General features: G+C 39.4%; 1 protein-coding gene across 1 annotated transcript in view; it reads right to left on the bottom strand.

Annotated features, from left to right (window-relative positions):
* Window positions 1-10,729: 10,729 nt before the first annotated feature.
* KCNN2 (potassium calcium-activated channel subfamily N member 2) overlaps window positions 10,730-14,065 on the bottom strand; it is a gene marked incomplete at both ends in the record, with an annotated part of 75,511 nt that continues 72,175 nt past the window's right edge. Inside the window, 2 exons of the mRNA XM_082335626.1 lie at window positions 10,730-11,017; window positions 12,895-12,964. Coding sequence (XP_082191752.1) covers window positions 10,730-11,017; window positions 12,895-12,964 — 358 coding nt within the window. The remainder of the gene's footprint in view (window positions 11,018-12,894; window positions 12,965-14,065) is intronic.

Raw genomic sequence — 14,065 nt, 5'->3', positions numbered from 1 at the left:
TACTTCTCCCTAATTGGCTGCATCAATCCACTCCTCTTGGAGTTAAGCTTTTTCTTGTTACATTTGACTGCCTCTTAAATCACAGCTGAAGAGAGACTCCTTATCTCCTAGTTCATGACTAATAGGACAACAGCTACTCAAATCCTTCTATGAGAAATCAGCACTAAAATGGTAGGTAGTGCCCTTAATCTCTGAGTTTAACAACTCAGTTACTGTAACTGTTCTGTGCATTTTCATGTCTTAGCAATTTTAACCTTGATCAGACTAAGCTTTCCTATAACCATCACTCAAATAGTATATGGTCTAACTTTAACCAGCTTGCTAGGTTTGGCCCATGTGGCATCAATACTACAGTAAAAAACAGCTTTAACTTTGTCTTCCTGCTTGCTTATTGCAATATATGGAACATAACATTCAATAAAAATATAAACACATCCTTTATTATTAAAGTCAGCACTCTTTAGTACAATTTTGAGCAGTCATCTCTGTGACCCTTTAAGCCAATCTGTTTTCCTAAAGCAACAAAATGTACAGTATGACACATTCTCTTTGCTGATTCATGTAAATACCTGTATGTCTTTACTGTGGGAGTGTTTCATATAGAAGTTTCTAATTACAATACTGAAACCTGGAATTTAGGCAGCAGCTTGTGTTAACATAATCTTCACTCAGTATCTAAGACTGTAATGGAAAAGTGGACAAAATAATCTGATGGGCCTGATTCTAAGACGGGACATGCCTGGTGCTTCTCAGGGCTGCAACCATGCTATAAGAAGCACAAGCGGGCAGGCCAGCAGGCTGGCCAGGTACTGCCAGCTACAGTGAGGGAGCAGCATTGCGTGTCCAGGCACCATACAAACACAAAAGTTTCTGCTCTGATGATCTGCTGGCTGATGGGATACATTTTGATAGTGTTCATTTGTGGGATATTACTGTCCTCAAAGACAGTGCTTGGACAGGTAAACAGCAATCTAACTGGGTGTTGGCACAGATCAGTGTTTATTTTCCTCATAAAGCCAAAAGTATTGGTAACCTGTTGTGCTGGAGATGCTATAAGTGTTTCTGAATGCCAACAGGGCAATGCAGCTATCAGAAAGCAAAAGCACCGAACTTGGTAGGGCAACCTATGAAACTGCCCACCTTCACTGCTGGCTCCCTATGGGATTAGTCTCCAAAGTGCAGAATCATTCCATTATTTCTGGGAAAAAAAAGATATTATTTGTTAATTCTTTCTGTTATAGAAGGACTTTTAAAGCAATTATCTTTTTGCTTCCTCTTTTAAAAATGTTATAGGCCTTTGTTTTTCTTTGCTTGCTTTCCCACACAACCAAGGAGGGGACAGAAAAATCCTAGGGCTAACTTCGCAGGAGGCATTTAACAATGGCATTAGTTCATAAAGTGTTTCTGGCACTTGCATCATCGAGCTGCTCTCTGTTTGGTTTGCTTCCAAGTCTCACCAGAAACAGCTTCATTGTTTTTTAATATTACACTTGCATGGGGTTGCCTGGTGCAAAAGTTCAGGCTGTCTCTGACTCTAAAGAGGAAGGAGCAAAGCACGAAGTCACCAGGGCTTCTTCCCAGCCAATAAGACAAGTAAAAGGCTGTAGGGAAATATGTAGTTAGTACTTTCTAAGGGGATCTGAGCCCAGCCTTCCTGGTTTCTAAGGGAGAGCATCCTGTCACAGGGAGAATGAAGCTGATGGATGGGTAGTCGTTAACAGCATGCACCTAGAAAGGAGCAGCAGAAGAAATATACGTGCCAGTCCTTGCTCTAAAAAGTATCTTTATGTTTGAGTTGAACCAAACCACCTTGCAGTAATAAAAAATCTTTTTTTCCTATGAGTGTCATTGCTACCCTGCTTTTGGGTTAATTCAAATGGTTTTCCTCAAAAGAAAAAAAAAAAGGACAAGGAAATGTCTTCTTTTTTGGCAGAAGCACTGAACTCCAAGTATATTTACAGGTGTGGGGGATGTACATCCATCCCTGAGGGGTTAGAAATCAAATCTCAGGGGAAAGAGTGGTATTTCCTATAGATTACTTTGGATAGATAACTTTATTGTTCTCAGTGACTTCTCTTCCATGGGAGAGTTATCTAGCAGAAATGCCAGGGCTTGCAACAGAAATTAATTTACTTGCTGTCAAGATTTTCTGACAGTCATCTTCCAAATTACTTGGAGCAATAATACACATGCAGCTTCAGGGAAGCTTCTGTCTCTGTTTAAGTGAATTAAACAGAGCAGTGGCATAGTGCTTCTTCATTCACAAGACTGAAATCACCACATCCTTTGCTGTGCTCCTTTGTGCAGTTGCCTTGTACCTAGCCTTGGTGCTCAGCCTATTTATCATGCACTCAGCTGAACTGAGCCAGAACTGTTCAAACAACTGTGAAATAACTTGTGAAGCAGTGCGAGGTGTGCTATTCTGTAGCTCCCTGCAGGGCAAATAGTGTGAGTCAAGGCAGGTGGAACTTCATATCCTGAATCATGCATTCAAATGCCACCAGCTAGTATCTGGCCATTTCATACACACACAAGAGGTGTTTTCTCCACTAACTTAGAAGGTTACAAAAGGCCTCTGCATCTGACAATGTCTTTTTTACACCCACTAAGCAAAGATCAAAGGGGGGAGGGTGAAGACAGCTTTAAAAAAAAGAGAGAGACTTTGCCAATCTGCTTGTCATTTAGAAAAAGCTTAATGTATAAATGTCATGGAAACAAGCTGTTCCTGCTGAATAAAACCAATACTGTTCTTCATATTTCTTCCTTCTTAATCTTTTTAATGCAAAGGAAAAAGAAGGCAAATGTTAAACAGTTAAAAGCAAATATTTTCTATGGTAGCTGTCTAGCTGTCTGTATTTTTTTTTGTCTAGTCCTCTTTGAATACTGTATGCTACAGCTGGAGATCTCTGAGCAGAAAGCTGGCAGGGGAACCAGGTGTTCACATGCGAGAAGTGTGGGCTACAGACAGGTGCCCTCATGCTGACACCAGACACCAGACCATGCCTACATTGTCTGTAGAGATGGCCTATGTCTTCTCCATGACAGATGTGGGCATGGCCTCCAAAGGACAATTCTGACCTATCCATTGACCACTAATAGAGAGGCCAGCTGAGGATCAAACCCTCTCTTTGTCCTATTTCTACCTCTGAAATTTGTTGCAAAACTTATTTGGAAAGCCTACCTGCTACTTGCCCATCACTCTTCTGTTTCCCTTCTGCTGAAAAGAATATCTGCAATTCTGGAAATGCACATATTTCATGCTGCTGTATTACAGCAATTGCTTTAAATTGAAAATAAATATAGCTGAATCGCTAAATACATTTTACAGGCTGGAGAAAACTGGGTAGCAAGGCAGGAAATATAACCCTGAATATGGGAGTTCTGGAAATGCAGTCCATTTCTTCTGTACAATTTTTATGTTTCTTTTCATGCACTTGATAACGGAAATAAGTATAGCCTAATTTCCTACCACTGTACTTTTGATACCTGATTAGCTTCCTCTGTGTGTAGATTGTAACTAATAAGTTTGAAAGAACAGAAACCGTTCCAGCTATTCCTGCATTATCTTCCAATGTAGCTTGGGAAATCATGGGAAAACTTCTTAAGACCTGATTGGGGATGACGTGCTGAGCAGCCAGTAAAAGGTGTTACAGCATCTGCTGACCAGGTGAATTCAATGGGCATAGACATTTTCCGGCACTTCTGTGGTGGTGCCAGCTGAGCTGCCTGAAGTCAATACACTCCTCAGAAGGTCCTGAGGCCAGCAGCAGGAGGTGCTTTCAAAGCGTGTTGAAACCATAGATAATGCAATGCATTTGATTCACCATTATTAGCCAAACTGACTGAAAGCTCTGTTTCAAAGGAAGCTAATGAAGCTAGGTGGCTTGCTAGCACATTTCAGCCTTGGGACTGTCTTCTGAACTCACATGCTTGGGAGCAAATCTGAAGGTCTTTCGTCTCATCGTCACACAGCACAAGTGAGACTCTGAACTCCAGCCAACACAGATATCAAGATGGCTTAATTGATATCTCTCCTTGCACAATTTTTCCCCCCTCTCATTTTTTTGGAAGTAGACTTTAATGTTTAACCACTCAGAAGCTAAGCTCCTAAATCTCGTTGTCCAGCCAGAACACCTTACTAAGGTTTATTCCTCTTGAATCTTGATAACTGGTGCTGGTGAAGGGCTGTCGGTTTCGATCTTGAAAGCAGGCAGTTGTCTGAAAGGGTCATGCTGAGTGGCACGGCATTGCCCTGTGCTTGCAGTGGAGCAGCAGACCTCGTGCTTTCCTCACAGCAGTGGCACAGCCTGTCAAATTCAGTGAGGTCTTATCACGCTTGAGATGTGATAGGAAAAGTATTTTTTAGTCCATAAGACCCTTTGAGAAATATAAGAACATAGTGCTACAGTGATGCAGAAGGAAGATTGGATGGAGTCATTGTAAACCCCCAGGTTACATGCCGCTGCCCTTCCGAGGGGCCCATGACCACCTTCAGTTTGGGTCTTGCTATCTGCTCTCTCCACTTACATGCACTGGGCCAGTGGCCTCTCAAGTGCCCTGGGGCCACCTAGCCTTCCAGATCAGTACTGGCAGCTCTGTACCAGGGATGCTGAGAGAGGCAGCCATGGTTCCCAGTGCTCAGCAGCTGCTGGAGGCAAACACATAGAGCAAAGTGTTGAAGGTGGGCCAGAGGAATGGACAGAGTGTGGGTGGCATGCACTGTTGAGAGACCATTTAACCAAAGTGCGTGCTAGTGCCTCTGTGTGTGTATGTGTGTAGTAAGTGATGCTTGCAAAAATAAAATCTTGGAGCTCTGGTCATTACTTCAGTGTTACCCAGTGTGCCACAACTATTTGAAACTCCAGGTTAAGTTTAGGAGCGATACTTCAGATAGATTTCTTGTTCTCCTACATGCATGTAAGGTTCACGTGTTGACCACTGGACATTTCTAACTTCTCCAGCAGGAATCTAGACTCAGTCACTTTGGAGAGGCAGAGCACTGCCATACTCCATTTTGCCCAGATTTGTGCTACTCAGCACATCGTATAGTTTGGTTTTTTTTTTTTAAAGCGCAATTCTGAGTGTGCAAAACTGCTCCCGAGGTATTTTTTTTTGTTTGATTTTTGTTTGAGACCACTTGAAACCTCATGTCTTGCAATTTTTCTGGAGGCTAGGTGCCTGTCTTTTGAGACAATAATCTAGCACAAGCTCTTTCAGGTTTTCTCCTCATTTCTACTACAGAGTTTGGAGTTCTTTGTTAAAGAAAATCTTGCTTTATTTCTGTTTGATGAGCACCCCTCATACTTCTGTAACAATTTGACAACTTCTCCATATAAGGTGATGGACAGTGTTAAACACAAACAGTCTGTCCCTATTGTTCATCGTCAGGAAATATAATTGCACAGTCTCTTACTTTTCATTGATACCCGTGACTTTCAGACCTGGAGTCAGGCTTCACTTAAACCTCTTCTAAGCTCTGAAGCCTGTAGCTAGTCCATTCACCTACTTGAATGTTTTCTTTTAACTTCCTTATTATTCTTGGTGCCACATGATATTTGACCATTTATCTGGATTGGGGATGCTCTTCCAGTCAGAGACCTGCTTTGTCGTAACAAACAACTTTGTTGTAGCAGAACATGCAGTAACTCTTTAGATTCAAGGTATTTGGAAATGGAGGTCTGGAAAGAAACAAGAGGTCAGAATAGGCATAATTTTAAAGTAGAACCTTTTACTCCAACTAAAAGCTTGTTGCTTGGTTCATGTATAATTGAAAACTGTCTACGTTCTCCTAAATATTTGAAGATACTAATGGGTTTAAATGAATCTGAATGCAGGGAAGTCAGCATAAAGCATTTTATGCTTCACTCCGTCTGATTTGGTTACTTGCCGTGTTAGACTGCAACAGGTTCATGTTTGTGGCTTATGGTTTTTCTTGCACTGCAGCTGTGTTGTATATGCTCCATTATGCAGAAAGGCTTTGCAGTCCTCTGCAGGAGAATCTTCTTCATATAAAAGCCTGAAACTTACTGACCTAATGGAGCTTCAACTGCATCACTGTAACAAAGTCTAATATACAGCAGTATGGTCATGTTAATTCTGGCAACTGCCTCCACTTTAGCTTTCTCAGAGCATGTCTACGCACCATAGCGCAGACTATGCTGCACCTGCTCCATCCATGTGCTGTACTGCCCAGCTGGAAGCAATTCTTGGCAGGGAGTCAAGTGTCTGCATTAGGTTTGGTGCTATGCTAAGCCATAAGTCTTGAGCAGAGTTGCATAAATTAACACAACTCTCCTCTCCTGTTTATCGCGATCATCTTGTGCATCAGGCTGTTCTTGAGGGATGGGGCTTATTTGCTCAGTGCTGTGCTAACTCACTGCATAGTGAGTGAAAACTGTGGTCTCTGGAGTGAGAGGAACCCTGTGGTTTCTGGACCAGAGTTGATATGCAGATGGTGAGGCACTCGGGCAGGTCAGAGTCATACCTGTGCACACCTGACTGCAAAGTGTCTCCTAAGCATCTCTTTCCCTTTATTCTCTCAGTCATGGAGAGGGCAAAGATCCTTACAGATACTTCTTACAAGGTTTGGAGAAAAAAGGCTAGCAGACATTACAGCTCAGTCGTCTCTGCAATTGTGCCAACAGGTATAGGATCAGATTTATAAGCCCTGATTGACAGATGTACGTTAATTTTATTATGCACACATAAAATTCCACATCCATAAATGGTTGGCTCTGAATGTGTGTAAGCTCCAACTCAGGACTGTACTGATACGTCAGTGCTCTTCCTGGGCTACAGCTCACTTGTATCTAGGTAGCCAGGAGTGCTGGTGGAGGAAATTTGTGACCGTTTCTACCTGAGCACGTAGATATGCTGATGTGGGGGTAGGTTTCTGAAAGTGAGACACAGCAGTGTTAGCTCTTTCCTCCCTTCCCCTCTTTATCTGAATGTCCGCATATGATCTGACATGGAAAGAGTCTTGCACACTGAGCGGCAGTAAAACAGCATGCCTATCACCTATCTTTGACCTCTAATGATTACAGTGATTCAGACCCAGTGTGGGGAGCCACGGTTTTTAAATAGCTCACAAGGAAAGGTATGGATGTCCAGAAGGCATTCAGAGCTCCAAGCTGGATGCTTAACTTTTAGATAGTGAAGCTCTTTCCATATCAGATCCATCTTTATGGAGCAGCAGGAGGTAAAGAACGGCTGAGTCGCACCAGTCTGTCTGGGAAGATCTGCAGTCTTACAATAGCTAATGATTTGCAGAATTAAGAACTGCAGAGCATTTGCAAGTATAATATGTGTGGATGTATTATTCTGATCCTGCAAAAACTTAAATGTAACTAAAAAATACTATTTAAATCAACATACTTAGTTTTAAGCATGGTGAATAGGCCTATTTGTGATCTTATATTTCAGTCCTTACAGGCAAGATACCTTTGCTAAGTGTCATTAAAAATGCAGGGATTAGCAACAAGACTTCAAAGTAACTGATAAATGGAATCCGTATCTGGAATGGAGTGAAAATGAGAAGTTCAATAGCAACTGAAAGCTGAATTTTCTTATCGCTGAGATTAAAGCAAGAGGTGCATGAAGCTTTTCAACTGTAACATGGGAAATATTCCATATGCTTCGAGAAAGATTCCTTGTTGTTTGTAAACAATCTTTCAAAGAAAAATCTACGTTCAACTACACAAGCCGTTTCAGAGATCTGTCATAATGCTACTTTTTCCTTTTGGTGAGCTCACACGCTGAACACGGTGAAGGAGCTCAAGTTTTGGAAATAAAAAATGAGTAATGGAATTTGCAGTACTACAAAACTCAAACAAGGGAAGATTAAAAGGAGTTTTGTATCAGGAGTAAGAAAATCAAACCCATACTGCTTTGTGCTCTCCTGAATGTAAGTTTATATCTGTCTTTTCTGGGACTGGATTCACATGTAGCGCTTAAGTGCTTTTCAAAACCAGGTATTAGAACAAAAGAATCATCAGTACCAAAAATGCAGATAAAATATTTGTAGTGATCTTTAGTGTAAATTAAGAAATTCAACTGGAATATTCCATGGTGTCATCATTTGTTGTTTGCTTTAAAAACAAAGAAAGGACTCCAAAAGAATTTGGCAGATTGTTACAGAACCCTACTGATGGGGATAGTCCGGGTATATCTCACAGCCCTGCTTGCGTAAAGCTGCTGCAAGAAATTAGTAGGTTCAGGCTCCTGAGTCCTACTGTGTAAAAGAAATTGAGAGGTCAAAGATGACAGTTGCTCTTTCACATCAGAATAAACCAGCTCAATACTTACAGCCAGATCTTAATTCAAAGTTCAGTCTGAGAGACTGGGAAGAATTTTCAATGTGGAGCTACAGGTCTTTAAAAACCTCGTTGTACAATACAGAGGAGAAAAAAAAAATGGGTCTTACAAATACAAAAAAAGACGTTGTAAACAACAAAAGAGCTAGTTCAAGCTGACAGGACACAAAGGAATGTATTCAAGCTACAGCAAGTGTATTCCACATTCAATGACAGGAAAAATATTCTAAATTAAACACAAAAAATGGGAGAATGGACAAACAAAAATCTTCAAAAGAAGAATTCTGAAACTTGACTATTAAATTCCAATATTATTAATCACTACTTCTAATCCTGCCAACAGTGTAAAGTGAGTGGCCTCATGACCACTCAACATCTCGTCTAGTTTAGGACTGGGCTAGCACAGTATTAGCACTATATAATATCCATCTTTTCCTTTGGAAATAAACTTCATAAAGGCAAAAGCAGAACTGCAAATACTCTGCATACTGCTTATTATCGCCAGTCACAAAATACCACAGTCTGTAAACAAGGCACTCAAAAGGTATGCAACTGTCCTGCTCATCTAGGGGGAAGATATACTGCAAAGTCACCATCTTTCTCAAGGACACAAAAAGTCTTGGGAGAAACTCTTGCCCTTTTCATAAACAAACAATGACTCTGGATGTAACTTGTATTCATCAGTTATATATTTTGTACCCCCAAAAAAGGCAGACGCTTTATTTTAAGTAGGCCTCAAGTGTCTGCTGTTTTTCAGATTATGTATGTATTTGGTTTGGGGAATTTCAGGTGCTGGGGAGAACAGCTCTTCTGTCTTGTCCAGCATGGCTCTGCCCTGACTTTCTGCATTACTATCTTCCCTGCCTGTCGCTACTGACCAGAACTCAGAATGTCTCATGGAGCAGTCGGCATTTCCTTCAATGTGCATGTTAGTTACTTCTAGGCAGACGCAGTGTTCCTCGGAAACAGTCAGCCCTGCCTACTTGTTATACTTAGCTATAGCGTAACCCTTGTCTGTAAATTGCAGGGGGGATGGGGCTAGTATATTTCATAAATAGCAAGTACTATAAAATATTTCATAAAGTCAAATAATTTCCTGGTTATAATTAGGAATTGTGAATGCAAGTTGCATGTGCTGAGCATTTAAGCTTACCTGCTTTAGCTACTCTGGAATATAAATCAGGAGAAAAATCAGCCAGAACTTTTTCACAAACGTGTATACTATGCTTTGTGGGTTTTTTTAAGAAAGCAGGAGACCTTATTTGTGCATGAAAATAAAGTATCACAAATACCCCAATGCCGTAACTCCAGTCTACAGAAGGTTTTTTGCAACAGTTTTCTGAAATATTGCTAAGTGTCTTGCTAAGCTTGACTGCATAGCAGAAACCATGGGGATTACCCAAACGTAATGCATACAGAACACCGTGCTGCCATGGCACAACTCTGTATACTGTAACTCTGTGTGTCAGTCATTCACTCCAGAAACATTAAACGTAAAAAAAGGGATTGGAAAAAGTAGCAACCTAACACTTTCAAAACCCAAACAGCATTAATGGGAGACTTCCAGATTGAAAGTGATGCTTCTGTCTGGACATACTTACCTGGCATAATTATGAGACTGAATAAATGAACAGGACTTTACCTGTCCTTTTTGCATGCCAGTAGCTTTACAAATAGTCAGTTTAAAAGATCGTTGCCATGGGCATTGCATAAATAATTTTATATACATAAGTATATATGTATATATATTATCTATGTGTGTGTGTACAAACGCATGTTAAACAAAAGCCCTAAGAAGATTTAAAAAACCCATAGCGTACTTCATAACTTATTTTCTAGGATAAACTATATTTTTAATTAATCACTTCAGAAATCGAAGCTGTCAGTGACCTTTTAAAATGACTATACATATACAGCATACTGTTTGATGACTATTGATTTTTTTCCCCCTCCACTGCAAGCAAAGTTTAGAGCATTAGTTTTCATACTGAGAGATAATTATTAAGCTTCTATTTTGTTTCTTAAAAGTTTATAATTAGGCCTTTTGATTGTGAGCTTTTTTTTAGTTGTTAAGTCCAAGTAACCAAGCAACTATGTGCAGAAATTAACCTTTTTATTGTATTATATACTGTAGTAGTAAAGTTTGTTTGAAGTGCATGAATAAAAAGTTAGTGAAATTACAGGAGGAACAATCTAATATAGCAATAATAGGTGCATTCACTGTGCATCTGAGAGGAGGAAGGGGGAAAAAAGAAGAGTTTTTCACTCATTTTGGCCTAAAACGTGTTCAGGTTTCCAGGATTCTGACATCAGAACCCAGATAACACTGGTTAGAACCATAGGGCTTTACAATAAAAGCTAAAATATTGACCATATGATGGCAAAAAGTCTTTATTTTGTGGTTAACTTATTCTCCTCTAGCTACTTTCTGATGAAGTTGGTGGTGCTGTGGAGGATGATCTCCTTCTTCTTGACAAAGATCGTGATCGTTCAGCACTGTAGGCAACATGCTTATCATAGTTTTGTATCTGAGCCTCGAGGAAATCCCTCTGTTGCTGGCTGATTGTCTGGCTAATCAGTCCAGGGAGAGCTTGAATGCTACCAATTAAAGTTTCCAGTTTAGTTTCCAGAGTAACAATTCTCTTCTCAAAATCTTCGCTTCTTTCATTTAAGTCAGAAATCATGTCATACATGATGTTTTGAGTCTGAAAGCAGAAGGATGTAAACAAAGGTTTAGAGAGACCTTACAAGTATTGTAACAAGCAGCATAACTCTACAAAGGTTTGCAAATGCTTTTGCACTTCACAAAAGAAAAAAAAAAAGGATATGAATATTATAACAATATCTAGTCTTGTAGATTCAGAATAAACTTTCTACTAAATTTGTTGTGCAGAAATGTAATATATTTTGAGTAGCACTTTAGATGTCAAGGTCAAAATGAATTAGACAAAAGACCAGACCTTTTTTGGAAGTTCAGGTATTTAGAAATGCACCATGCTAAGCTTTGTGACCAGTCAGTTGTGTAAGCCACCAGGAGACCGAAGGCTTCAAAGCTGGGATCCATCCTTGACTCTTCTGTATTTTCTCTGGTTTTAAACACCCTCATTCTTATAAGCAGAACACAAATGTTGTCCATTTGCTTTCTTCTTAAACTGACTGAGTTTTCTTGAACAGGCTATAGTAAGAGTAATTGGGTGGATTGGTTTTGAAATGTAGTCCAAGGAGTACAAGCTCAACTGTATGCTTCTCTGCTTCTGCGTTCCCCAATCTATCTGCCCTCTACAAAACAGTGGTTACAGCAAGTACATAGGGTATACTTTAAAATGCCATAGTGGTCAGTAAAAATGTAATCTGAAATGTGTTACTTCATAGAGACTTGGAACTGGTTAAAAAATAATGACTGAATTTCTCCCTCTGATAGACTTCAGATTAGACTTAAACTAGAGCCAAAACTGGATGTACTTCAGTAGAAAAACTGGTTGAAGTTTATAAACCATCCAAAGGGAATGAAAATTAGTTGAATGACTGACTGCCTGAAGTGTAAAGCACTTCAGTATCACATGAGTGTTGATAACCCATTTCTCTGCCCCCTGTTTCAAGATGCTAGCATAACCCTTGAAAGCAAAGCAATCTACATTACATAGTACCTGAAAAGTCCTTATCAGTTGCCAGAAGCATTAGACTGAAACGTATTTTCAGCAACTTAAGTTGTCAGGTGGTTCTCTAAAGCAAAAGGGGAATGTACACTGAAGAGTTTAATCTTTGCTTTGATTCACTTTAAATTGAAGAAGGTTTTGAGGTACATGAAGAGGTGTACAAGAAACCCTTAGGAAAAGCCCATTAATTCTTCTAATGTAGCCTCAAATTAAGATCAAAGTAACTGTTAAATACTGAGTTCTAATGTGAAACCTGGAGTGCTATCAGCTCAGCCCTCTAACTCTCTAGTTATTATTTTATATTAATAAAAAATCGCAGCAACAATAGACAAGCAATTTGCAACTGAATAGCCTCTTTTACCTCATCTCAAATGGCTTAAAAAAAGATTAATAAACCCTTATGATATATCAGCAAAGTAGGCAGCTATTATTCATTATAAAAACTGAAACAAATGCAGACCTAAATTTACTTGTCCAAAGTCACTGCTGCATAAGACACAGGAATAGAAACCCAGAACCTCTAATTCCAGTCTGCGTGAGAGCCTGTGTACTATGGTCCCTCATGGCACAGTCACTATCACTGGATGGGAAATCTCTTTACTACACTGCACTACACTACTACAGCCCACTCACAGTTCAGCATTTACCATGACCACTGTAGTCACAGGAGCTCTCAGGATCAGCCTCTCAATTGTGAAATCTTTTTCAAATGTACAAAAAAAAATATGGTGCATTCAAACTTTGGTCAGAGCCATAAACAAGATGTTTCATTCAGTAGGTGTTACCACAAAACACACACATATTTTCATTTGCTACAAATAACAAACTTGTTAACAATATTTGCATGTATAATGCATAACATTTTCACTTACAAACTCTTAATTTTGAAAGGACGAATGTTAAAGCAAGAGTAATTGCCTACTAACCTTTGCCAGGTCCACCAAAGTGTTGGCTTGATCATTCAGTTTCCTTTGTTCCATCTTTACACTTCTTAATCTAAAAAGTGGAATTTTAAGTCAGATTTGTTTGTGTATGTGGTCATATTAGAATTTCTGAAAAGCATGCACAAAACTTACAAGAGCAAGTAACTGCATGGACAATGTCTTGAGTACTTTGTGTAAAGTCAGAATTGGTCATGTGCCTGCTACAATGAGAAGCATGCTTCTTCAACACCGCAAAAAGGAAAGAGCAAGGAAATGTGATGTCCTTGAGAATACCATTTGCCATGGTCAAAGTTGAATTCAAAAAGGGAGATAACAATTTATCCAGACTATATGAAAGAAAGCCAAAACATTCCTCAAAGCCTCAGTATCGTGACAAGTAGATATAGGAAGAAACATAGAACAACTGGTTTTTGTCATTAATGTTGTAGCAATCAAGAATCTTCCCATGCCTACATGACTAGATACAGGTATTAGCCCTGTTCTGTCGGAAATGGATTGGGTTAGCAGGTGTTTGAACCTGATGGAAATACAGTGATAAGTGAGTTTCTCATTACTTTAAACAGAACTTCCATCTGACCAGCAGCTAAATAACCAGCATACTTGCCAATATATTTGATTTTCTTACATAATTTGTGAATCCAAATATGATTACATTTTAAACTTGCATTAGACATTCCTTTTCAATGCACTATTTAAACTATAGCATTGAAAAACTATGAAAGAAGCAGCAAGGGTATACTTTTCTCTTTGATGCCTACCTATCTGCATTATTATTAGTTATGCACATTCTTTAGATATATACATGACCTTTCTTATGTGTTCCCTGAAACAAAGTCCATATTTTTCAGTTTAACTGCTAGAGGAGTGGTTTGTAGATGTGATTTTCACAAATAAGCAATTTCTCCCTCAAGTACAAGTCATTTGTTCAACATTTTCCAACAGAGAATTACTTTGACTTTCAGTGACTTTTCTGGTGGCTGTTCTAAGCAGGAAACAGCATTTTTCAAAAACAACATATCAATTTATAAACATTGTGTGATAAGATACCATGCAGTCTACTTGTATGTCAAGGGCCAACCAAGCTAACCATTTGGTTAGCTGTCAAATGAAAATAAGTTTGGCAGCATTTTGTGGCAGGTGGGTTGCTAATGCA

This window comes from Platalea leucorodia, assembly GCF_965183815.1.
Source record: "Platalea leucorodia genome assembly, chromosome: Z".
Classification (NCBI taxonomy): Eukaryota; Metazoa; Chordata; class Aves; order Pelecaniformes; family Threskiornithidae; genus Platalea; species Platalea leucorodia.
The sequence above is the reverse complement of the archived record's forward strand: the minus strand, read 5'-3'. Positions and strand labels throughout refer to the sequence as shown.